Source organism: Hipposideros armiger, unplaced genomic scaffold (assembly GCF_001890085.2).
Source record: "Hipposideros armiger isolate ML-2016 unplaced genomic scaffold, ASM189008v1 scaffold_932, whole genome shotgun sequence".
NCBI lineage: Eukaryota > Metazoa > Chordata > Mammalia > Chiroptera > Hipposideridae > Hipposideros > Hipposideros armiger.
This window is the reverse complement of record NW_017732282.1, coordinates 354,359-380,893: the sequence shown is the minus strand read 5'-3', so window position 1 is coordinate 380,893 and position 26,535 is coordinate 354,359. Positions and strand designations below refer to the sequence as shown.

Genomic DNA, 26,535 nt, shown 5'->3' with positions numbered 1-26,535 from the left:
TATGTTACAATATCATAACACACGACACCTACATACTGAACAAGTTGAACTTCCTATCACTTAAAATTCAGTGAGCATTATCTCAAAGTATGAAGAATTGGTAATAATAACTATTTTATTTATTTAATATTTAACTCCAAATCAAGTGGATAGCATATCATATTTAAAGTAGTAAATTTCCAGTTTAATTCATTAAAAATATCACTTTAATTTTTTAGGTTATATTTGGTTTAGAAATAAAAATACACTGCACCATATTCTTAACTAGTAGCTTTTAGGTTAGTCACAATACTAAAAGAACTACTCAGTTAAGATATACAAAACTATCCTCAATATTTATGTAATTTCTGAACAGGAAGAGTCCAACCAAATTCAAATAATAAGGGTTCCCTGCTGCCTCAAAGTAACAAAAGTTACAATGAAGGACACACTTTTTAATCTACCATGTTGAGTGCAGGTAACAAAGTTTTTAACTTATGAAACCTAGGAACTCTGAGATGAGTTAAAGACAGGTTAAAGATGTTATGCTGAATACTTACTTGTAATTGTTTTGTCACTTAAAATATTTGTATAAAAATAATTCTTTAATTTGTTGCCCTCATTTACTGTGAATTTTTTTAAAAAGGATCAAAAATAAGAAAGGAAAATACTTGACTTACATCAATAATCTTTAAAATGAGGGAAGACGATGTCTTAAATATGTACCCAATTCCTATTTCATGTTTAAATTAAATGAGAAGAACATCTTTTTAGAAGTACACAAAGAAAGTCTTGAAAATAGACCAACGTTTGAAAATCAGGACAGTATCCAATATCTTTTATAAGACAATTAAAGTCTTATAAAACTTTGATTTAAATGCCTTTAAATGTGATTAGTTTAAAGCATTTTGTTTGAAATTATTCCAAATTGGTCAACTGGGCAAACAGTCTTGAAAATTTGGTACATTTAGGAACTATTTTCAAAATAGTTCTAAATAACTAACATGCATAACTCACTAACAAACTGCTATAGGATCACTTTTTTAAATTTCCAAGATTTCTCTAATTTTTTTGAAATCGCAATTTTCAACAGCCCTGAGAACAATAATCACATCTGTTCTGCATATGAAAAATGTTTTCATGCTAAACTATGAAAAAAGTAGACATGGCTAATAAATTGGTGATGACATACTATGAATAGCCCTTAAACATGAACATATTGGAATCAATTTGTTTACATAAATTGTATAATTAATACTGAAAACATTGAGATATGAACTCTATGCTACATCGATTGAACTGTGTATAATACTTCAAATTTTCATATAAGTATTAGTCATCTCGAAATGTTTTCATATCTTATATTACTAATAAAATGCTTTAAATGCACCAGTTACAATAATTATTCTTATTTCTTCTATTTCCATTACTCTTTGAGATGTTTTCTAAGCAAAGTAACAAAAGGAACATAAAATACATAAATTCTTTGTAATATGAACATCGTATTCTCCATAAAAATCAAACTATTAGTCAGAAATAAAGAGCATAGAAAACATCAGTACTTAAAAGGTAAATGAATTCAAAACCAAATTATTAAAAAATATTTAAGCCTACAGAGTAAAGGTGACTATATTGCAGTCATTTTAAATTACTTTCTCTTTGAAAAAAATTCTTAAATTGTGAAATAAATGAAATACATTCATGTTAAAAATTCTTTGTATGTATTTGATGTCAAAGAATTCCAAATATTACCCAAAAAGTGAAGAAAGATTATTATGCAAATGAGCTGGAGAGAGGGCAATAAGGAAGAAGGATTCTATCCCTCTTCTAAAACAAAATAAAGTTCAAATGATCATTTTATCTTACTAGGTGAGACAATGTCTTTGAAAATCAATGTCAAAATCTTTGTTAAAAAAAAAAACGTTAGAGGATAACAAACTTCAACAGGCAGTTATTGGGGGACATTGCCTTTCTCCAGAAAAGATCTAATATTTAATTACTGTGTAATTCATCTAAAGTACCATCTAATATTTAAGTCCTATTAAAAGCTTACAGTATATGAAAAAGTTCCCAGAGACCTTTCCAGGCAATTTAAACATGTTAGTCCACAAACTAACTGTAGATGCAAATTCTTAAAATTTATTAAAAACAATAAACTGATAGGAGTATTAATTATTAGCTCTTACAAAAATGATTGTATTATAATTGATGAAATCACCTTAGTGGAAACCTAGGTTTACAAGTTGGTATAACCATGTAACTCTTCCTTCAATTGAGAGACAAATGTATGTTTTGCATTGGATTCTTAAGTAAGAAATTCCTACAAATTTATCCTATTTACAAACTCAATCATCATAAAAATTTTCAAATTTTAAATATTAAATACTTTAAGAAACACTTTAAAAATAGTGCGCCATGACAAAATTCAAATATAATAGACAAAATAGTCATTACTGAATGCTATCAATGTTTCAGTATTAACATGTGTCAGAATACATGTACATTACCAGTCCACAAAAATAAGACCATTTAAATCAGAGGTTCACATCAGCAAGTCATTTTAAACCATCAATGGTCATGCACCATCCTCAAACAGCACAATCTCACTACATTTATCAACAAGTCTAAAGATAGGCAAAGTACAGCACCTAACTTAATGTGTTTCTTTTTAAGGAGCTGGTAACATTACAGAAACTAAAAGTTTGATTATATTATTGCCAACAAATTTTAAATGGAATTATGTAACAATGTACAGATCTATTTAAAAAACACAAACATATAAAATGTATATATATTTCTCTTCATTTCTTGGTGCAGCTCTTTGCAGTCAATATTTTCAAAAGAGAAAAATAAATCCTGGGTGACTTGGAGTAAATTTTTAAATATTATTTTAAAGAAACAAACTATTTTTTTATTTTCCCAGGTATATACTATTAAAAATGTTTCCAAATACTTTTTAAAAAATCCAATGACACAGGTACTTCTGAACACTCATGTCATATATTTAAAATAGTAGATATTGGTCCTAATTATCCACAATGACCATTCTTTCACAACAAAAGAGTATATAGACATAATGGGGAAAAACCTAATTTATAATTATACATAAACTCTAGTATACTTTCAAAAATGATGATGGTAAAAATGGCAGCAAAAAACAATTTTAAATGTTTTAAAAACTTTTACAAAATGGTCTCGAATTGCAACCTGATTGTATAAGCAATGCTCACATGTTACCTATACACATCATTTATGACCATCTAATTGTTACTTGTAGTTGTCTGGCTAAAATCAGTAGAATTCCTGTCGTCTTCAAAGCAATTATTCATATGATTTATACCCAATTTATGTTAAGTTCCTGTATAAGACAGGAACTTAGGTATCAAAATGAAGCCAAAAAAAAAAAAAAAAAAAAACTTGGCTGATCCCTCTCCTCAATTCCCCAGCACTGTTCCCCTCCCCCAATTCAAAAAAAAAAAAAAAAGAGCAACTGATACCTAAATTTTCCCTAGGAAAAAACTGAGATATATTTTTAAAAAACAAATGCTGTAATCATCAAAAATATCCCCTAAAGTGTTACTTTCTAATTTTAAATTTAAAGATTATCATGCCTGGTTTTTTACATCACAAAAACGCTAAAACTTAAGTTTTATTGACTTTTTACATACTTCTTCCTAAGAATGTATCTAGATATATTCTTCTGAAGAACACAAATATACATATTTAAAGAGCACTTTTATTACATGTTGTTTTAATATTGTTCTTTTAGTAAACATATGATGTGTAACAAGATTAAAGCAAGTCTTAAATAATCAATTATTGTACTCTAGAAAACTGTTTGCTATCTATAAAACTCTTCCAGCAACACAGCATTTCTTAATTCAGTGAATATAGGAATGTTTATCAACATAAAACCATTAAACAGCTTAAATTTGGATGCTTCATGGTTCTAAACATCAATATTAAGATATCTAATATTTGAATATATTAAAAGGTAAACATAGAAAACCAAATTATAACAAGGTGTGATCAGACAAAGAAGAAAAGGGCTATTTTTTTCATTTATCTATAAAACAAATTTATGAGATCGTAAAGAACAATTTAACAACCTAAAGAAGGTTCAAAGGGGGGAAAGCCAGAGCCTGACAGAAATGGATCTGTCAATGATTTCAGTCATTCAGTCTAGGGAGGAAAAAAAGCAGAAAATGTGGCTTCATTTTGCAATATAAAGTAGGAGGCATAAAATTCAGTAGCCTGTCTGTAGGCTTCTATTTATGTATTTAAACCCTGTTTCAATTCACAGATTATGCTGATCCTTCCACATGTAAACAGCCAATAATGATGGCCAGGCCTTTAGGAAAGGAAAACACACACCACACAGCAAGGTCAGGAAGCTACCAAGCACCACAGGACAACAGATCAAAACAGAATGGTTTCATATGTTTCTATTGTTTATATACTTAATTTGAAGATGATATTCCTTAGGGGGAAAGGACGCTGTAAATATTACCAGGGACATGCAACACAGTATCAAATAAAATACATACTTTTCACATAAATAGACTATTTCCTGAATGTCAGTCAACCTGTAGTATTGATAGCCATTCAATTTTTAACATAAATGTCAAGCCAAACTAAACCTCTTTAGTGTTAAATCTTTGCTCCTATCTAAAAATTATTACAGAGAATTTATAGCTCTTTAACTTATTCCTATGAAATATTGAAGCTTGCAAACTGTAGACTTCCCCCCCCCCCCACAAAGAGATTAAGCAACAGAGAGGAGTGGATTGAAAGGAGATGAGGTATTAATTTGCTTGATTCTGGGTAAAATTTTGAAAATGAGAAGCAATGGCATTCTGTTTGGTATTAAGCATCTTTAAAAATTACAACACACTATAAGCAATGGTAGAAATTTACCCCAAGTAGCAGACTAGCACATTTTAAACACACAAGCTAAGGCCGCCTCTGGCCACATGTTTTTTTGAGTTCAGGCTCTTAAAGAGACAGTGTCCTTGGTCCTATGCCCTACACTGAGCACATTTCTAAAATGTTTGATTACCAAGCATCCTCCCTTACATTACTTCAAATCCATACTAGGCCAACAGTGTTCTACTTTATTTTACTGTAAAATCCAGTTAGTTTTACTTAAATCTACAAATGACTACCGGGCAGGCAGAGATTAAGTAACAAGAAAAGCTACTGACTAGAGATGTCTAAAATATGAGGACCTATAGATTTCTTATAACAGCAAATTGTTGTTGGTTTGTGTGTGGGTTTTTGTGGTTTTTTTTTTACTTAAAACGATCACTGTTTCTTCATTCATTTACCCACTCATTCAGCAGGCATAGACGACACAGTACATTGTAACCCATTAACACCGGAAGCTACATCACTGCAATTTCGCTGTCGAATGAAGAGGGGGAACTTGCTAGTAAAGTCAGCCAGCACCCAAGCAATAAAATTTCAAAGATTTCATTTTCTGTTGAGGAAAAGATACCCAGGAAGGAGCCCACCCACGCACCCTAAAAACTGTATTAATTCGTGACTGTAAGGAAGACTTGTCTTTCAATATACCGAAGGGCACATTATTGGCTAGCCATTGACAAAACTACTGATCAACTAACTCTTCCACGTGAAAAAAGGTGAAGGGGGAGGAAAAACTTCGGCTTACTTGGTGTACGAATACATCGACTGGAATATCCAAGGGGCTTCCCTCTCGGTTTATCATGGAGATGAATCCAAATCCCATTCGCACATTGAACCACTTACAGTGGCCAGTTCCGTGCAAAACCTGGGATTCCTCCTCTGCCTGCTCCGGCAGCTTCCCGGGCTCTTCTCCACCACCTTTGCTTGCCCCGCCTGAGTAGAACAGGACAAAAAAAGTCAGTTAGTCTGCATTGCCATACAGTTCATTGAAAGAGGAAAAAAAAAAAACCAACAAAACTGCTTGGGAGCTGTGGGGGAGAGGAAATAGAAAAAAAACGCGATTAAGTGGTTGATTCCTTATTTTCTTCTACAAAAAATATTTAAAATGAAAAGGGTTAAAAGGAGAAGCGGGGGAGGGGGAGGCACACTGTGCTATCGATCACATCCACTTCCACGTTTCTGTACATACGTGTACTTTTTCATTTAACTCCGTTTTTCAGCCACATATTACAGTACAGCATGAGATACTTTACTTGCATATTGCTGATTTAACACTGATCCCATTTACAAAGAGAAATTTTCAGCGAAACTCTTCTCTCCGGCGGGCACGAGGAGGAAAGAGAAATCGCGAAGGTTAGAACTATTTTAATGCACATGCGGCGGCAGCGAATCCGGGGTTATCTGCAATGTGCATTCCCCTCCCCCAGATAACTTTCAATTAAAGTTGGGGTGGAATGGGGGAGGGGGCAGGTGTATAAAAGTTTTCTTGGGCTCACTAACTGAAACTGCGTTTAATCACACTCAAACAATTCAAACAATAGCCCCCTGAAAGCTTTTCAAGTTGTGAATCAGTGTGGGCGGTACAAAACATTTTTGGAGATCTGTAACAATAGGTTGCAGAAAGCCCCATTGCGCGATGGGGGGGTGGGGGTAATGCCCAGTATTGGGGTAAAAAGGGGAAGGGGGGGACGGGCAAAGAAGGGTGGGAGAGGGGGAGGGGGGAAAGAAAGGAGGAGAGAAAAATCACAGTAAAACAATAGAAAAATTAACCTTCGGCCATGTTGCCCCACGGGCCCTCTGCTCCAAACTCGAGAGATGAAAACTTTCCCTTTGGAACGGAGTGATCTTCTGCCTCAATCTAACATCTTGATTTTGTGCGATCACAAATTTAGCTCGCATGGTCTAATGTGCTTTCCCTCTTTTGATTTTTTTCTCTTCTCTCTCCAGTTTCTGGCCCCCTGAGCACACGTGACTTTGTCAATTACATGCTTTCTTGCTACTAATTTCACCTCGGATCCTTAAGGGGCAGGCAAGAGGAAGAGATAACCAATCGCCATTTCATCTATGCTGACATCAAAATAATTTATGAATGAACACGAAAAACTCAAACATGTTATCTTAAAGACAATTTGGGACGCTTCTTTAAGATAAATTAGAGTGCTGATTTCGTGCTTTTACTTAAGCACAATGGAAGGTTCTTGTGAATCGTCGATTTAGAAAAACAGCAGTCATATATGTGCACACGCGTGCCTTATACACAAGCCTATCCAAATAATCTCATTTAGGAGAAAAAAGCCATTTAAATAACGCAACCAATGTTATGTTTTTTCCCCCCTAAGAATTCAACTGCTCGATAGCAGTAAACCTGTCTGGGACGCAAATTTCATATTTAATTCAATTCTTAAAGGAAATACATAATTTACAAAAAATCTAATTAAACCTAATTACATCCCCATGAAAGTTTAGATGATTACACCTACAATAAGACAAAAGCACACAATTACCTGTGCCCCGAAATTTTTTCAAATTTAAAATAAAATCCTATCGGAAAAATCACTATCACCTTCATGTAGTCAAATTGTGTTTAAGTTTTATCAATTCGGACATTTGAGAGGGTTGGTAAGAAATTGTACTTCACAGGTTTCTCCGCCATTTCTTTCCGGGGGAGGAGATGTGATTAATGACTTCCTAAATAACAGCCCAGTTTTCCAGCCTAACATAGAGTGAACCTCAATCAGTGGCGATTGTTCCCCAAGAGCAAGACGACGTAGGGCAGGGAGGGGGATGGGTGCGCCTGGCAGGGGAGGTGAAGAGGAGCTGCCAGCAAAGGCAGCTACAGAGCCAGAGAAAGAGGTGGGGGAGAAAAAAAAGCGGGCGCCGGTGGGGGGAGGGGTGAAGAAAGAGACGCAAATGGGAGAAAAAAGGTAAACTCATATAATATTAACTGGGCTCTGACATTTTAGACGTCAACTACCAGTAGATAGTGGAGTCGAATAAACGAAAATTTAATAACGGAATTGGCTATACCGTCCCGTCCCCGGCCCGCTCCCAGTTTCAAAATGCTTTCCCCTTACCTTTCAAATTGGTTCAAAATGATTGTAGATTACTAGATGCTGACACCAATATTACCGCTCTCATCGAATACTACAATGAATATCATAGGTCAACTAAAAATGCTTTATTTCCTTAAAATAGAAAATATCACCCGTTTTTGAAACATTAAAACGCACTACCACTTTTTCCCCACCCCACCCCCATTTCTTAAACAAGCAGTTTACGGAGAAACTGTACAGATACCACTTCCCTTAGGCAAAGCTACTGAGTTGACCCTCCCCCACCAAACCCTCAATCCCCTCCCGATCTCTCCAAACGTCCACACTGCTAACTCCTAACACGCCTGACACTTTGACATCAACTAAAATGTAGGTATCTTGAATTTAAAAGCTTTTGAAAATCCACATACAGCACCTATGTGCACCTTTCCATATTAAACGAAATATAAATTTATGTTAATTGGTTCAGATCTGAAATAAAAGGATGTATATAAATATGCTATTTTCAGCTGTGTGTGATAAAAGGCGTCAAACAAGGCATAATGGATTTGTAAAGATTTTTCGTGTGATTATTTCTTTTGTTGTTTCTCAGGAAATGAGGCAAAGTTTTCTCATTTTATTTACTTTGGGGGGAATAACCATGTGCCAACTGGTAGGGAGGAAAAAAAAAGTGAAAATTCAAATGATTTTGAAAGTAACAAAAGCTGGAAGCTCTCAAAAAATTATTTGCTAACACATTTTTTACTAGGCATTATTTTAATAGTAAATATCAACATTACATTGACCTATAATGATGTAACTTTAACGATGGCATTCCAGGTTAAACATTTCACATAATACAAAACAGGAAAGACTAAAATAAGTGATGTGGGTTTTTATATTTTAAATGCAAGAATTACTTTTAAAAATCAGTATCTGGTTAAGAGAAAAATAATCTGGAAAAGTATTAATGTAAATTGAGGTGAAAAGCTATATTTTATGTAAAAGTAACGGTCATAAAATTCACAGGCCAGTATAATTTAGTCACTGGCAAACATTAATAGTAAACAATATTTTATCTGTGTGTATGTTTTATTTACAAAATCGTTTAATCATCATAAAATCAGAAACAATATTAAGTGGATTCTGAATCCTTGTTTATTGTAGAATTTGATGACATTCAAACCTATCAATACATACATGAAAAGTGTGAAATACATAACTGAACCACATACGATGGTAAGGTTATGAGATTTCCAGTCTTGCCTGATTGGGGGCCTCCAGTATTAGTGGAATTAAGGTAGGGTTCACTGGACTGGTCACTGGTGTCAGAGGTTATCGACTCATTCATTTCCTGAGAGGGACATCAGCCTTTCAAGTTGTGTAGAAGGCTTTTTCAAACTGGGAACTCTGAGAAATCCTCTAACATTCATTGACAAAGAATTTAAGGCAACTGTATTTACATACTTAGGGGGGTGGTAAGAGAAAGGGGGAGAGAAGGGAAGAGCAAAGGGTAGAGGGAAGAGGGAAAGACATTGGGAGGGGAAAAGTGAAGGAGGCACAGTGAGAAACATTAAATACTACCATTTCAGGGATATGGCACTATCTTTTACATAGATTCATCTTTTGTGCCCCCTCCCCACTTTTGAGCCTAAGATCCTTTTATAAAAGTGAACATAATCTCTTTAAGCTCATAGAATGCTTCTTTCACATAAAATGGTCCTATGAATCTCCTAGAATGCCTTCCAATTTGTCACCTTCCTGAAGTCTTCTGGTTTTAATTTTTTTCTCATTTCCTACTTGTTTTTAGTGCCAGAAAGACCTGTGCTTGACTCAAAACGCATGTTTTATACTTGTGAAAGCCAAATGTTTTAGTAGGTTGATTTATCATAGTTCTTTCAAAATGTGTTTAAAATGAGTTCAAGTAGCTACAAAGAATCGTCAATACACTGGGGGTAAAAATCAAGGAAACAACCTATCGTATGCCCATAGGTTATCACAATCTAAGGTTTCTCCGTTTAAAAAGCAAAGTACACATGTTCTTGGCCGTTGGGTTTGGTTTTTTATTTATTTATTATTATTCCAACAGTACAATGCAAGGAACCAAAAGAGGTGCCAGAGCCCACCGTCGTTGTTTTCCTATAAGCAACGAGTGACTTGTATCAAAGCAGAAACAAAGCTTCGGTTCTTCTTAAAACTAGGAGGAGGGGCTGTGGCACTGCGGCGAACGACTCCACCCGTGCTCTCCTCCCGGCAAATGAGGCCGGGGTCTGCAGTGGGGTCTGAGGCCTTCGCAGCCGTGGACCTTCCCGCGCAGCTCGCGCCCCAGGGTCGCCTAGACCCCCAGGCCAGCGGATCTGCCCTTCCCCTCCACCCCCGCCACTTCCTCTCCCCTTTCTCCCTCCAGTCACCTTTCCCTTATTCAGCCCATCACCACCTCCTCTCTACAAGTGTAGACTTTGCGAGGAAGGCTAATGATTTCTCACTAATTAAGGGATTTTTACATTTGTCATTTTGTCTCCAAGAACACAAAGGAAATCCTTGCCTTCACCACTATGGAAGACAACACTTGGCAGAGTCAACTACTTTTACTGCATTTCCAGAGATATATCATTTATAATTTGATCTCTTTATCTGTGAGATGTCAGAGTCTCGGAAATCTAAGATTAGGGAAGTCAAGGGGGAAGGGGCTGAGCAGAACCCGAGAAAATGACCACCACCGCCACTCCCCACCAGGCCGTGCCTAAAACGCAGCGTTCTCCAGCCAGACTCCTGGCGCCCTACTTCAGGGCGGCCACGGAAACGTCGCGGTACGCCTTTGGCGGCTCGGGAGAAGCCGCCGGCGGGGAAGGGAGCGGGGGTCGCCCGGGATGATTTTAGAGAACGCGCGCTCTCTGACCGCGGGTGAGGTTTCTTGCCTAAAAGCTTCGACCCGCACGTCGGGCAAACTATTCCCGATCCCTCCCACTGCGTTTCAGCAAACTACTTGGCAAATAACTTTCTTGAAATTCTCACAATACGGAGTCAAATGAAAGGTGTACTCGGCTGGGTGCTTCGGTCTTATAGTAAAGGCACTTCAGAATATGGGGGCATTTTGTTTTTGTTTTCAAAAAGCAAAATTCCGTTCTCATTTAATTTCCTTTTCTGGAAGCAAAATGCTCTGGCTTAACACAATTGTTTCAATTTGAGAAATTTTACACAGCTGTAAAAATCTCTTAAAATTTTTTCCCTTAAATATCTTAACACGTTTCCCCAGGTATAAATAAAATTATGGAAATACAGCAACCAATTAACATACATTTAAAATTTGCGAAATTGCTTTCAGATTTCAAAAAACAATCATTTGCAAATGTTTCCTTCTTTTGGTCAGTTGTGTTTCAGCAACATATTTAGAGCAATAAAATTCATTCAGAAAAGGGGCATTATTTTAAGACCACCATTTTGTAGAAAGTTCCTTTTAAAAAAACTGAAATAGCAAAAAAATCTTGTTCTAGTAACATACTCCCCCAATGAAAAGGAAAACTAAGAATGTTAGTACTCCTCCCAAGTATCTTCTGAACTGCGCTTAACAAATACTTTCTTAATATGGACAGAAATAGGTTAAAAATCATTTTGTAAAAAAGCACTATGCTATTTTGCCAAGAATAGCACAAAAGCTTCATGTTTTATAAAGGAACTTTCATGAAAAATAAGTATTTTTCACCTGTACTACTTGAACATGCATGCTTCATAAATTAAAGATCTTTTTGCAGTAAATATTCTGAGTCTATAGAAATGACACTAAATAATGCAAACATGTAATTCTTTCCCTTCCCCCCAAGGCAATGAATGAAAGTTGATTCTTTATAACTTAAACCAAAATAATCAACTGAAATAAGAGTATCTTATCTTAATATTCTCACTTTGGGTTTATTTTGGAGAAGGGGCCAGGTGGATGGGAAAAAGGAAGGAAAAGAACAGTGAGGGAGTAAAAGATGAGGCAAGTGAGAAGAAATCTTCAGGCTTTAAAATGCCTGTGTTTGGGAAGCAAATCTGTGGAGAAAGAGTATCCAGCTAGAAACTGGAGGCCAGAGTTCTGATCCCATTTACTGACCTTGTGACCTTACTAATCACTAAGCTTCTCTAGGCCTCAGTTTACTCATCTGCCAATGTGAGGAGCCTGAACTAGTCGATGTTCAAGTCTTTCAGCTTAAATGTATGTAATCTCTGGAAATAACCTTTCTTTTGGTGAAAGTGGAACCTTTCCCGGGACAACCCCTTTTTAATCACAAGGAAACACAGACATGAAACTTTATTGCAGTCACTTAACACATTGGTGTTAACATTATTTCCCAACAGAAAAGAAAAAAGGTCTCTGGACTGCCTCCAGTTTACCCCACAGAAAAACCACAATCTATAGTAATCAGAAACTAGTTGGTAAATTAAAATATTGTAGCAACTTTTCAGAATCTTCTTTTTCATGATACTCATTAGAGCATCATCTCCATGTCAAAGGATTCACTCTAGAAAAAAGGAAAGTGTTTGTCAAATGGCCATGCCTACCAGTGGTTCCCTCATTAAACCTTTTGATCCCTACTATTTTCCTCTTGCTATCTACAGTCTTAAATCTGATAAGCTTAATAGAATAACATCTTTTTACTTGTACTTATTAATCCCTATAAACTTTGTCATATCACAGCCTTAAGTGTGTTTTCTAAGTAGTATTAGTCAATAGTAGAGCCAAGATATTAAATTCATCTGAATATAAACCAAAGTATATTATTACTGAATAAAATTGTTACTGAAAAAATAGCATTGTAAGTTTTAAGTTAAATTCAATATAAGAAAATTTCTATGTATCAAAAATCTAGGTTTTATAGTACACCTAAATAAATGAAAGGATATAAATAAAGTCATTTAAAATGTTAAAAGTTCAAATGACTTTTCGTAGTACGAGGAATATGACATGAGTTCATGAAAATAAAAATAAATGGAGCTTCCCTAGATTAGGAAGATTCCCTAATTCCCTGAAAAATGTCTAATATATTGTGCTATTTATGCTACAGTAAATTATTTGAAAACAGCACTAAGTATCTTTAAATTATTCAACATATATGTGTGAGTACTTATTTTGCTATGGGTTTCAAAAATGAACAAGTTATACTTTTCATTCAGCTCCATAAGCATGTAAATAATCTATTACCTATCTTGTCTGAGTTATGGAAAAGGGAATCACAAAATCCAATACTGCTAAAATCAGGAGGAAAAGGAGTTTGAGGATGTCATCCATGCATTCTGGTCACAGTATCAGTTTATAGATGGAATGACCTAGAGTACAGTAGGATATAGTACCCATGTTGCCAAAGTGAATTCCTGAAGTTGTCAAGTATTCTCATATGTCTCTAGTGATCTTTTTAAACAAAAGTAAAATATTTAGTTTAAAAAAAAAAAAAAAAAGACTAACCTGGGGCTGATGAAACCTGGTTGAATGACCTCATCATCCTCTGAAGAACCTAAAATCAGAAAGCTCAAGTCAGTACTACATTAATTGCCTATTTAATTGCCTCTTCTTCACCTTAATGACTCATTAGAAAGCAATAAAATGCCTAGGTTTTGACTCTGTGAAGTCAAATTTAAGACCCACCTAGCAAAAATAGATAACCAGTTGGCATAAACTTGCTTTTCCAATTAAAGGATACTGGTTTAAAAAAACATTTTACACAAGATCATTAAGATGTAGTCAAACATCACAATTTCATAAATTATGCAGTTAAATGTTTTAAAAAATATTTACACTGTAATTGAAGAATCCCATTTTCTTTTTTAACCAGTTAAAAATCAACCCCAACCCACAATACTGTGTTTCTTGATGAATTTGACTATTCTCTTCAGATACAGTATTTTAGAAGACAATCATGAGAATCTAATTGTGGTACTATACCATTGATGTTATGTCTGTTATATTCAAATATTCTTTGAGAAAAAATTACTTTAATGGTAATACATTTAATCATTAAGTATATTTAATTAAAGGTATCTCACATGCATTATCCCAGATTTTAAAAAGCAACAAGTTATTATATGTTTTTAAAAAGTACTGATATCCGCTGGCAGACGTCATAACACAATAAAACTTGCAATAAGGAGGTCCTCCAGTAAATGAAGTATAGCAACTGGAAGAGAAATTCCTGAAGGCCACTGAATTATCATTTTTATCCTCAGGTCAGAGCTAAGATTTGGAAAATAGATTGGTCTGAACATGCAACTACTCACCTGCTACCATTCAGGGTTGTCTTTGTTCCCTTAACTAAGTTTTACACACTATATCTACCATGTGAACTCACAAAAAATAAGCCATTTATGAATAAATTCTTTAAGTTACAATCTAATATTCTCAAAACTAAATGGAGGCTTTTCCAAGTGCAGAGTTCTACTGAATGTTGACCCAAGATTCTTCTTACAAAGGATAACAATCCCACTGAGTAAGATTTGAAAAGAATAGAGGAAAAATGTGAACAAAAGGAACGCGAAACTCTGTACATTAAAATCCTTCGGTTATCCTGTGTTTACAACTTAAAAACAGAAGATAATGACAGCCCCTAATGTTAACAAAATTCATTATTAAAACTTACTGAGATAGAGCTTTCCTTTACATTGAGATTATATTAAGTTGTATTTTACACATTTGGTTTATGTGGGGGTGTATTTAAATATTATACATACATTTCAGGAAAATCCTAGCTCATGGTTTTTTTCTATTCTAATAGTCCACAGCCCATCTTCTCTATCTGCTTACATTTACAAAAAAGTTCAAACCAAACCAAGATATTCTAAAGAAGTATAAAAACAATCAATAGGGTTTGTTAAAAAAACTTTTCAAATAATTCAGATGATAAATTATAATGGTAGATTTAATAGAAGAAATCAAAAGGTATAATATTATTTAAGAGCTCTAACTATGAGCTTTCTGGGTTTAAAGGGAGTCCGTCAATTTGAATGATAAAGATGTCCAGATTTTTCACTATCCAAATTTACATGATAGTTTTTTGTTATTGATAGTTTTAATATTCTCATCCCTTTTAAAATGAAAAGATGGGATTATTTCACAGACATTGCTGTTAAGTAATGATACAAAAGTTTTCAGTAACAATAGTAAAGAAAAAATCAAGTTTAAATATTAATATTACAATCCATTGTTTATTGAACAACTATGACAGAAATGAGGTAAATGTTATATAAAATATTTACAATATTAAATGTTCATATTCTTACTATAGGTGACTATATGAAATAATAACAGTAATTAAAATAATTCCTTGAACGCATGAATAATTAAAAAACAGCTATTTGTAATTTTATACACAGGTCTATTTACTTAATACTATAATTTTGGGTAAATATTAAAAAACAAAAATTTAAGTAAAGTTGTGATATGCTAGGATACATTTCCCTGACCCTTCAACAGAATAATCCGTTCATCATTGAAATCTCCACTTAGATCTTTTTTTATTGTTACATACTGACAATGCCTTGACCATGTAATACTGTGCTGTAACAGCCCATATAGATGTTCTCTCTTCCAACTTGACTCTCTGCTCTATGGTGACAAGACTGTGTATATTTAGCTCATCAGCATAATCCTGGCATGTTTTACTGTTAAATACATATTTTTTAAATGAATCAATGACATAATGAATTTTTTAACCTGGGCTATCTCTAGGATGCCTTTTATGAAATAAATGAATTTGTATACAAAATTTTCTTTAAAACCATCATTTCATAAAGAGAATGTGATACACAATTAATAATTTGACTATTGCAAATAGAAACTCTGTACATATACAATGATTTCAAATGTTTTATTTAAAATATACATACATACTGCTATAAACTGCCTAACTTATAAACACTACCATTACAAACTCTTAGATTTCATACTTGCTACTAAAATATATTAACAATATTTTTCTCAAGTACTTTACATATTGTTGTTAATTCACTATTGTAACTACTCAATGTGAAGGAAAATGATTACTACTACACATTGTATACTAATTTATTTTAAAAATCCCAATTAAGCCATTAAGCCCAGAGAATTGAGTTAATAAATAAAAATACTGCTATAACATATTACTCAGAACTTTATTTCAACGCAATTTACATCATGTTGGCTTTTCCTTTGAATATTACTAAAGTGAAAAAGTTACTTTAAGTTGGCAAAAAATGATTTAGCAATCAAGAATATTTACAATAAAAGGAAAATTATTTTATTACTTATTTTCATCACTACAATTCCTCAACATTTTAAAAAATATTCAAGAAAACAAATTTTTTCTATTATCGGTATTTTCTATAATAATATAAGTGTAAAGTACATTCTAGTTTACACTATGACTTATAACCAAAAATATAGTCTATTTACAATATGACTCAACTGACATTGAAATAAATACATTCTTTGAAAATCAAAGTAGTCAACAATGTGGCTTCTTAGAAAAATAGTTGGGGGAAATGTTTCTAAATGACTCCTTGAAATCATATAGCACACATACTACACAAACACCAGGCTAAAACTTAAAAGTACAATACTTATTTAGATTTACTATAACAAATATAACATATAAACATATCAAATAAAATATTAAATGCTGAAGTTCAACATTGAAGTTTGTTTTCTTACACTATCCTCCAAAGGGATATTTTTTGCAAATGAGTCAACAGATTAAATTCAAATGCTGTATATGCAAAATCAAGATGAATTATTTTGTAATTTAACTGAACATCCTAGTGTAACTTTAGATATAACTGAAAACACTGTACCCTTAATTATATACAGGTACAATTTTTTAATGATGTACTTTAATGTAAATAAATATTTACATGTGACTATACAGTTGAAAAATTGTAGGTATTGTGTTAAAACAGGAAACTTCACATTTGGTGAAATATTTTGAACATTATCTTGAGAGAAAAAGAATTTTTATTAAGAAAAATATTTCAAAATTGTAAGTTTTATATTTATGAAGTAAATTATAATACATTTACTTGTTTTTCATTACTTATATCAAAACTTAACCTTAAATTAGAGGCTAATATTTGTAATACTGCTAAATCAGAGATGAATTTAACTTTTTCAACTATTTTGAAGTTGAAATGTTATTGGTTTCACATAAGATATGGGCAGTTCTAGCATTCTCTTCAAATAATGTAGTAAGAAATAATTTATTCTAGAAAATAAAAAAACTTCAATGAATAATAATTTAAGTCAATTGGCATACTGTCAAGCTTGTTTAAAGGTGCTTACTATGGCATAATTAACTGGTAAACACAATCCTTTAACTTAAACGTGCAAGTCGTAACACAATTCAGCCACAGCACAGCTGGTTTTGCTAATGCAAATAGTTTGTATTTTCCACAGTATGAACAATAGTTTTATATAATAAAGTCATAGCTGAACCCTTGTTGAGGTCACATTGAATTAAAGAAAAAAATGTTAAAATAGTGATTTTAAATTTAAGAGTGAAAATAATGGCAAAATTCCTGTTTAAAAAAGCAATAATCACATGTATTTTGAAAGCCCACCATAACTTTAAGATAAAAACTTTTAAATAACTTCTTGATATGGTTTAAAAAAGAAAGATTCTAAGTAAACTCGAACACCTCTATTTAATTACAATGTTATCAAGAAAATTTTACTTGACATACATTTTAAGTTTTAATATACAGTGTTAAATGGTTAAGAACTTATATTACAAGAGATCAAAAACTAAATAAGAACTTTTAGTGCATTTGAAATAGTTTCAATAAACACTTTAATATAATAAAGATCAAAAGATGTTTTAGAGGCTGCTCATCTTTTTGTCACTGCTAGTGATCTACTGGTGTAATAAACATAATATTAAATAAAAACAATAGGACTTAGCAGAGAAGATGATTATACCAAAAGACTAACGCAAAAAGATGAAACAGAATTTACAGTTTTTCTAAAATTTTTAACCTACAAAATAAGGTAAAGTCTGTTTTTAACCTACACAGTATATTTTAGTTGAAATGTTTTTGTAGAGTCTGAAAAATATGGTACATAAATGTTTGAAAAATATAAGTAGCATTTTGGCTCCTGCATTTCCAAATAAGCCTAAAAGAAATACTAATTTGAAAGCATCTAGAAAATTTAAAACATGTTTTTCCACCATTACAACTGGTCATACAACACTGTCCTTTTTCTATATAATTAAGCTTTTGTTCATCCATGAAAAAACTAGAAACTGATTGCTTGAAAATGAGCTGCATGCCCTTTGTCCTGGTTGGTCACCTTTGACCCTTAATTTGATGATCCTGCATATCAACCCATTCTATTTTTAGGAAAATAATGTCAAAGTTCTATGCCTAACATAGTGCTTTTACTGAAATATTAAATGTATTACAACATTCCTTTTCAGGTAATTTCTGCAATGATTTTATATATCAGTGCCACTTAACACAATGTAGAACACAATATTGCAAGCAGTGACAGCCTGGTGTGCTCCTGCTTCAAACAATAGAAAATTTCCCCAAAGTACTAAGTCAAGATCATTATAATTTCAAAATTTATACTTTTTTATTTAGAAAAATGCCTACATTATTATTATTTATTTCATGAGTGATTTTTAATTTGATTAATTTTGATAATCATGTTTGGATGGTGCCAGGCTATAAACCTCAATCAAAAACTGCAAATGTCAAATTCATACTCAACCTTACAGTGGTGTCAACTAAAACTGTAGTTTTTGAGAGAACTCATTAGTTGCTTAAATTGATTTTAAAATCTTGTCTACATCTGCAAGTGACAGCTTTCAAAGAGAAAATCTCTAGCATTGATCTCATTGATTATACTGACCTTATTAAAAATCAATGTTATATAGTAAATTAATATACTTCAGGGATAAAATTTCTCTATCACAATTTGATTCCAATGCAGATGGGTAAAAAATACATTAAAAAGTATATATGAAATATATGTATACATTTCCTACAGTGATGATGCTACTTGAAGCTCTACACAATCTCTGTGTACAGTTTTCTGTCAGATTTAGCAGTGACCAATATGGCTGTCTTGATTCAGCACTATGGTCAGCGACTTCATAGAGAGTCACTGTGTCTGAGAACTCCAACTCAGTATACATGTATATAAGGGGCAAATTTCTCAAAACAATGTGATTCTATATTTCATATATTCCTACATATATTCATACAAGTCAATCTTAATTTTTTAACGTAAAGAATTTTCATTGTTCTGCTTGACCAGCTAGAAATTCTTCTTTACCTTGTTCATCAAAAACAGTACTTATTTGTAAAAAAAATCTGTCCCTTTCAAAGGAAGACAATCAGGTACAGGTTTTAAAGCATTTAAACATAAAAACTTTGGGCATTTATGGGCTATCGAATTTTAAGAGAAAATAAGATTCTACTAAAAATCATCAACTAAGAAAGTTCTTTAACTGACCAAAAAATTTGCAAAGTCCCTTTTATGCTCTACAGTTTTAATTTCTTCTAAACTGATTAATCTATGAATCTCCACTTTCCTTTTTTTTAATCAACTCATCTATGGATTAAGATGTGTTTATAGATCACTTACTGACCTGAGCTTTCTAATAATCTCTCAATTTGGTAGTTATGAACAACACTTCAATTATTTTAAAGAAACATCAGTCCTATACCTGAAGGCTTTTATGTATATACGTTTCATTTAATAACTAATTTTTCCCTTAATCATGGTTTGTAAATTATGATAGCAGTGTTACAAATACCCGAAAAAGTGACATGATCAGATACCAAACATTATCAAACTATCAGACAGGTAGTATCTGTTTAATCTTCTTTTTCTTCAGAGTAAACGGAAAAAAAAATCCCTAAATCCACTATATTTACTAAAATTCTGGTGTTTTATTTTTGGAATTTACATATACAACACGCTTTAAAATAAGTCATTCTGAAGACTTTGAACACTACCATATCAAAACTCAACCTGCTTTACTTACAAAGTACAGTTGACTGTATTTTCCCCCATAACCCAGATTTACTTAAATCATGATTCATTTCAAAACAAATTTTTCATTGTTTGTGAAAGAAGTTTGGCACAGACATATAGTAAGACTATACAATTTGACAAGGATTAATGAGAATTGATCTTTGAGTCATTTGGTTCCAGATCTATAAAATGAAAAGCATCTATAAACAATTATATGCATTACAAATTGATTCAGATCCTTAAATTCCTGAAATTGTATTATCAAGCAATGATTAATTTATCCTATTTGTAAAATGGAAAAGTCAAATAAAGCCATTTTATTCTTTGTAGTATCGTCATCTCCCTACCAAGTACTAGAAAGAGGCCTGTGTCAGTTTAATTTGAAAATTAGGAAATTTAGGCACACTGGATTGTCTTATTTCATACATTCAGAGATAAAGAATTTAGGAAGACTTTTCCCCAGATGGACAAGGGTCTAATTATTAATCTCAGTGGAATGCTTATTATTACATGTTCTATTATTAATTTATAGTATGACTCCACTATCAAATTTGTGCACATCCACTGAAGAAAATATGGTGTAAACTTCATAACAAATTTATATTTTCAAAATCACATAAACTGGCATAAACTTTTAAGAATTCAATTTTAAATTTTAATGTTTTCCTGAAATATTTTATAAAATTAAATTGTAATGCTTTATAACTTATTCTTGAACTTAAAATTCTGCAGCAAATGCATTTTTAAGTGTTTTTTTTTGCATTACCACCTAGCTAAATATGGTAATAGTCTGCACAAAAATGACACGAGGATTTTTTTTAAATCAGCGTAAAAATCACTTTAAGGCATGCTTTGCCAACAATGTTGTAAAATATTTTAAATTCATTGTAATACTAGTTGTTATGAGTAATTTTAACTTCCACAGTAATTGTGACTAAGAAATAAAAACAATAAACACGAGCATAATTTATTTTCCCCTTGCATTAACAACTAAGTATAAAAATCCTCAGTGGAGAATTTAGTTCTATGAACAGTAATAATAGCTGTTAACCTTAAACACCTATGGATGAAAACAAATTCACAGAAAGAAAAGAACTCAAGGAAACACAGGAACCTAAGATTTCAGTCTGTGTTACACGAAACAATTCAAAATGGCGGACTTGCTATTACTTACATTTAAGAAATTTCCGCAATGAGGACACAAAATACATACTGTAAGATGTTACTCAAAAACACTCAATGTTTACCAACGTGCAATTTAAAAAAAAAGTTTTTGGAGTACAAATCTTCGCAATGCACCCGCATCCAGTGTTCCCAGTCAGTAGTTAATACTCCTGCAAATGCACCGTTTCTTCTTTGGTTTTGTTTTCAAAAGCAGCCTAAATCCAAGTGCGTTTTTCTCCGTTCTCCTCAAATCCTTAATTTTAATTCATGAATTTACATCACCGACACCGAAGCAAAAAGGATCCCCGACGCCTGCCGGCTACAAAGCAGCTCGGTTTGCGGAATACTTGAAGGGCAGGTACGGACGCCCCCTGGCGACGCGGCCCCGCGTGTGCGAGGCGCCCGCACCGGCCTCGCGGACCCGCCGCCGGGTCCCCAGCCCGCGCCGCATCATAGTGCCCCGCGTTGCCTGCGCCCCCTCCCGCCCCGCAGACCGGCCCTACTGCTCACAGCCCGCTACGGCCGCCCAGGCGCGACCGCGGAAGCGACCGTGGGCAGCCGCGCTGGCAACGCCTCGCCCGCAACGAGCGCCGACCCGGTGGCGCGGAGCGGGCTGAGAAAGGTGTGAACCCGGAAGTACATCGACCGCCGCATCTCAGTGGCAACACGGGGGCAATAAATCAGGGCTGGCGAAGGAAGGACACAGCTCCGGCTCCCGAACGGCAAACTTGCAGCGAGACATGTCACTTCCCCACCTTTCCCTGTCCTGCCCCCTCCCCGGCGCTCGCGCCTCCTCTTTTCTTCCTGCTCCACTGCACCGAGCTCCCCTCGACGTTGCTCACGTGCCAGACTCCGGGCCGCGAGCGGCGTCCGCACAGGCGCGCACACCCGGCCACACTCGCAACTCGCACGGCCGCAGGGCGCGCTGCTTACCTCCGGGGCCTCATGGTCGCGTTGCTAGCCCTGGTGTGAAAGGGGGGGAGGGTGTGAATACGCGCGTGGCGTTCAGTCCGGAGGGACGGGGCGGAGGAAGGGGCCTGGAGTCTGTCACTTCCTGAGGGAGCGCGGGGGCCGGAGACCCCGGGTGCGTGCAGCGGGGCCGGGAGGGTCAACACATTGTGAGTCGGCAAGGGGACGCGGAGCTGAGGGGTCGGGAAGCGAGAGCAGCGCTCGGCTGCCGGACGCGGAATCTGCTGTCACCGCCGCAGCCCGGCGGGTGGCGGGCGTGGGGAGGAGGGGGCCGGGCTGTGGGCGGGGGGCCGTGGGGTGCGGCGGCGGCACCAGGCTGCTCGACTCAAGCCCTGCGTCAGGCGGCGGCACGCGCACACCTGCCCGCCGCCGCTCCCGGGTGCGTCATTGGCTGCCCGCGCCGAGCGCGCGAGATTGAACTTTCCATTCATTCTTGGGCCGGGCGGGCGCGCACGGTGGTGGCGGAGCTTTCCCCGCGGGCTCTCGGGAACGCGCGCTGCCTCCCTCCGACCTGAAGGCGCGTTCTGGCGCGGGATGTGGGCGCGCACGGCCGTCGCCGCCGCGGGCTGTTTTTGTGGAGGCTGCGAGTGTCGGGGCCTGTCATCTCGGTCCCGCCGCGCGTTGCGCGGGATCCTGGAGGCGTATCTGCTGGCGGTCCCCGGGATGCTCCTTGCGGGAAGCGGGAGAGAAACTGTGAGAAGGTACCGGGTCGTTTTTTCCTTAACTAACAAACGCTCTGGAGGTACTAAGAGTTACTAAATTCCTAATTGTGTAATTCAGAGTATTAATTAGTAACGCATCTCAGAATCCAGTGAGCATCGTAGATAGTGTCAGAAGTTTTGGGAATCTACAATCAGCTATATTCTGCCTTGTTCTTTCCTAAACCATAAAATACTGAACCTCAAATTGAGTACTAACATTAATTACACAAAATGCCAAAAGATCTGTGGCCATGAACACTGTGGTATGTGTATACCGAACTCTGATATTTTGGTATATTTTCCGAAAATATCACTGCCTTCTATTATTTTCTGCCTAATGACTTCAAGTTCTTTCTTGTCACTCAGTTTCCCGTTATACTCTCAGAAACAAATAGTCCTGGTCAACCATTGTCTGACCAGCTACGGAGCCAAACGTAGCCTCGTGATCTGTGATCTGGTCTGATCAAATATAGACTGGTGGGACGGATGAAAAGGATTAAATATTTCAGCAAACTAAAAACCAGATATGTTAAAAAATTTATATATATATGTATATATATATATATGGTCTCATATATGGTATAAAAACAAATTAAAAGTGGAAAACTTTGAACATGACTAATAAAGGCCATTTAGCTGGATAATTTATGACTAAAAGGTAAATCTCCAAACCATGGATGTGTAATGACCATATTCTCCCTTAAATTCCTGGATTAGATTAGGAAACCAGTTCATCTGTCAAGAATAACAACGGTCTAGAAAAAACACTTCTGGCCTGAGGGTGAGATGAATGTTGACGAACTGATTAAAAGCAAAATCCCACTGTGATCCCCCTAAGAATTTTCCAGATTGGCTACTTGCAACAAATTCCCCAGATGGCTGCCTGGCTTTCCATTGAGCCTATGTAGAATGTGTCTGACTTTAAAGATGCCTTTTCATTGGCACACACATAAAGTATTTCTTATATTACTCATTGAGTAGTACAGAGAATTATTTTAGATACAGTGCTTAGTTATAACCATTGTATCAATCAATTGCAATTGATTTGTTATAATGCTACATACTTTAAAATATGATTCCAAATATAATTTAGTGGAAAAGGATGCAGACATTGATAACTAGAAATGAAAAACAGCAATTAATTATATATCACCATCTGAAATATGATACGCTTTGACTTAAAAGCTTTAGAGTAATTTTTTATTTATGAATGGAGCTTATAAATGATGCACTTACAGAATGAACTTCGTTGGTTTTTTTCAATAACTATGTCTTTTAGGTGCTTTATAAGACTTTAGATATATTGATATAATATCTGTTTAAAGTCCAGAAAGTTGTAAACAGAAAATAAAAATTAAAACATTAAAACATAAACTAGAATTGGTATCCCAAATAATCAAGAGGTCATCTTTCTTTTTGATTACAAACTAATTATCATGGCATCACACTGCTATCATAAAAAGTGAAAAACGTGGCATTATAATACTTAACATTATTTTATATCTGGTGCTGGGAAGGGGGAGATAATGAAATTTGATAGACTAATCACTTACTAAATATCTTAGCATGATTACAAGTGCATGGAAAACAACAAGAGAAAGTTAAAGGCAAATGAATTTATCATTTGTGTGTGGGTCTTGGCAATTTCTTTCTAAAAATGTATATTTCTTCCGAGGGCCATGAAGATAGTTTGCTTTACTCTTAAAATTATATTTGATAATTACTTCCTGAAAGAACAGGCCCTATCTAATTCCTCTTAGCAACCTCCAAAGCCTACAACAGTGCTGGCACATAGTGGGTGTGAAAGAAATTTCGTTTTTTAATTAGTGTATGAGAATGCATCCTGATTACATTTTCAAGCAAATAATTAAAGACATTTGGAAAATATAGAAAGCAGTGTGTTATATCTCACTACCCCCCCTTTTTATATAACTAGAGTATATGGAAGTAAATCCAGACATGTTATTTTACTTACGAATTACAAGTATTGAGTGTTATAATATTGAAAAATTAGGCTCTTTACATATTATATTTATCCTCATTCTCTAAAACCATTTTTAAAATAAAGTTTAAGAATAAGGAAACAATAGCATTTGTTTTCTAGAGCTCACCCTAATGACCTCACCTTAACTCGATCATCTGTAAAGACCCTGTTTACAAATAAAGGTTGAATTCTCAAGTACTGGGGGTTAGGACTTCAATGTCTTTTGGAAGGGGCACAATTCAACCCATAATGTATCAGTTAGAACTAGGTGATTTTTCTTCTTCACTGAAAAAGAAATATCTTTCTGCAGGGAACTTACTGGATTCACATAAGTGGGTTTCCGCCCCCCCCCCCATTTATTATAGCAAAAGATTTAACTCCAGTCCCAAATGCTTGTTTCAGACTTCTGTATGCCTATCACAAATTATTTCATTTTCAAAACTTAAAGTTTATGAAGCAAGCTTTATCACCCAAATTATAAAGTATATATTGAACTCTCATGTATAGAGAACAATGAAAAGTGGGTAGAGTTTAACATTCATAAAAATTATGACAAAGTTGTGCTCTTCTGTCGAACTTGCAAAAATCCTAGAGTTTGACGGCACACTGTTGGCAAGGCTGTGGGTAAACCACAACTTTCATACACTGCTGTGGGGGTGCAAAAGGGACACAAGGTTCAGAGAGGGCAATTTGGTGAAATCTATTAAAATTATAAATATACCATGACCTATTGACCCCTCTTCTGGGATAGTATGCTACAGATATAAGTGCAAACATAGCAAATGATGTGTGTACCTGGACTGAACATGTTTGTCATAGCAAAAGGATGGAAATAGCTTGTGTCCATCAACAGGGGCTGAATAAATAATGTAAAATCTCTCTGTGCACTTATATGGAAAGGACTCCAGAATACATTTTTAAATGTAGGAAGCTGCATGCCAAACACCACATATGCAGCCTTTTGTGAGAGAAAGGGAGGATATAATAAGAATACTTATATTTATATTTGTTATTTGCATATAGAAACACTAAAAGGGTGCACAAATGAAACAGTTACCTATTAGGGACAGATAGGGAGATCAGAGTGAGTGAATATAGGTGTGGGAGCAAGACTTAATATATGCATGAAGGAGAAGGGGAATGGATGAGACAATACAAATTGGTAACTACAATATGGCCTCAGGGATAGAAAAGACAGTCTGGGGAATATAATCAATAATGTTGTAAATATTTTTTAGGGGGCCATATGGACTCATGTCTTGTTAGGGAGACCACTTCATAGTTGGTGTAGAGGCCTGACCACCGCACTGTATTTCTGAAGCTGATGTTGAATAATAATGTATGTCAACTATAATTATATATACATAGTCACGGGATGTAGAGTAGAGAGTGGGAATGGAGTCAATGGAATTGTAATAGATAAGTATGATATTGGGAGTTGGGAGGGCAGTAGATGGGGGAGGGGGATTTCTGTGCGAAGGGTGAAAAGGATAACTATTCCAATGTTCTGTACACCTGAAACTAACAATAAAAAATAATTAATTAAAAAAAAAGACTTAATATATGCTTGTTAAAGAGTATATCTGAACCACGTGAGTGTATTACTTATTCAAAAATATTTTAATAAAACATTGAACTATGGCAAATTATTAGTGCTACTTCTATGGAATGCACTCTTAAAAACCTTTCCCTATTTGGAAAACTCAATTGTTAAAAAGAATGGTCTCAAAAAATTGAAAGAGAATGATCAGTGAAGCACATGAGTCAAAATCTTGGTAACTGTTGAATCTCAGT

At 34.9% G+C, this 26,535-nt stretch overlaps 1 protein-coding gene across 4 annotated transcripts in view; it reads right to left on the bottom strand.

Moving 5' to 3' along the window:
• Positions 1-22,391, bottom strand: part of LIN28B (lin-28 RNA binding posttranscriptional regulator B) — a 116,833-nt gene extending 94,442 nt beyond the window's left edge. The window contains exons 1-3 of one of the 4 annotated variants that reach the window (XM_019630693.1): positions 21,098-22,391; positions 13,381-13,429; positions 5,651-5,838 (exon numbers count right to left, since the gene is read on the bottom strand). In XM_019630693.1, the coding sequence (XP_019486238.1) occupies positions 5,651-5,838; positions 13,381-13,417 (225 nt within the window). In that variant the 5' untranslated portion in view covers positions 13,418-13,429; positions 21,098-22,391. Of the gene's footprint in view, positions 1-5,650; positions 5,839-6,158; positions 6,190-10,346; positions 12,440-13,380; positions 13,430-21,097 lie in introns of those variants that run through there. The other 3 variants (XM_019630694.1, XR_002122552.1, XM_019630695.1) reach the window with 3 other exon arrangements.
• Positions 22,392-26,535: the final 4,144 nt, after the last annotated feature.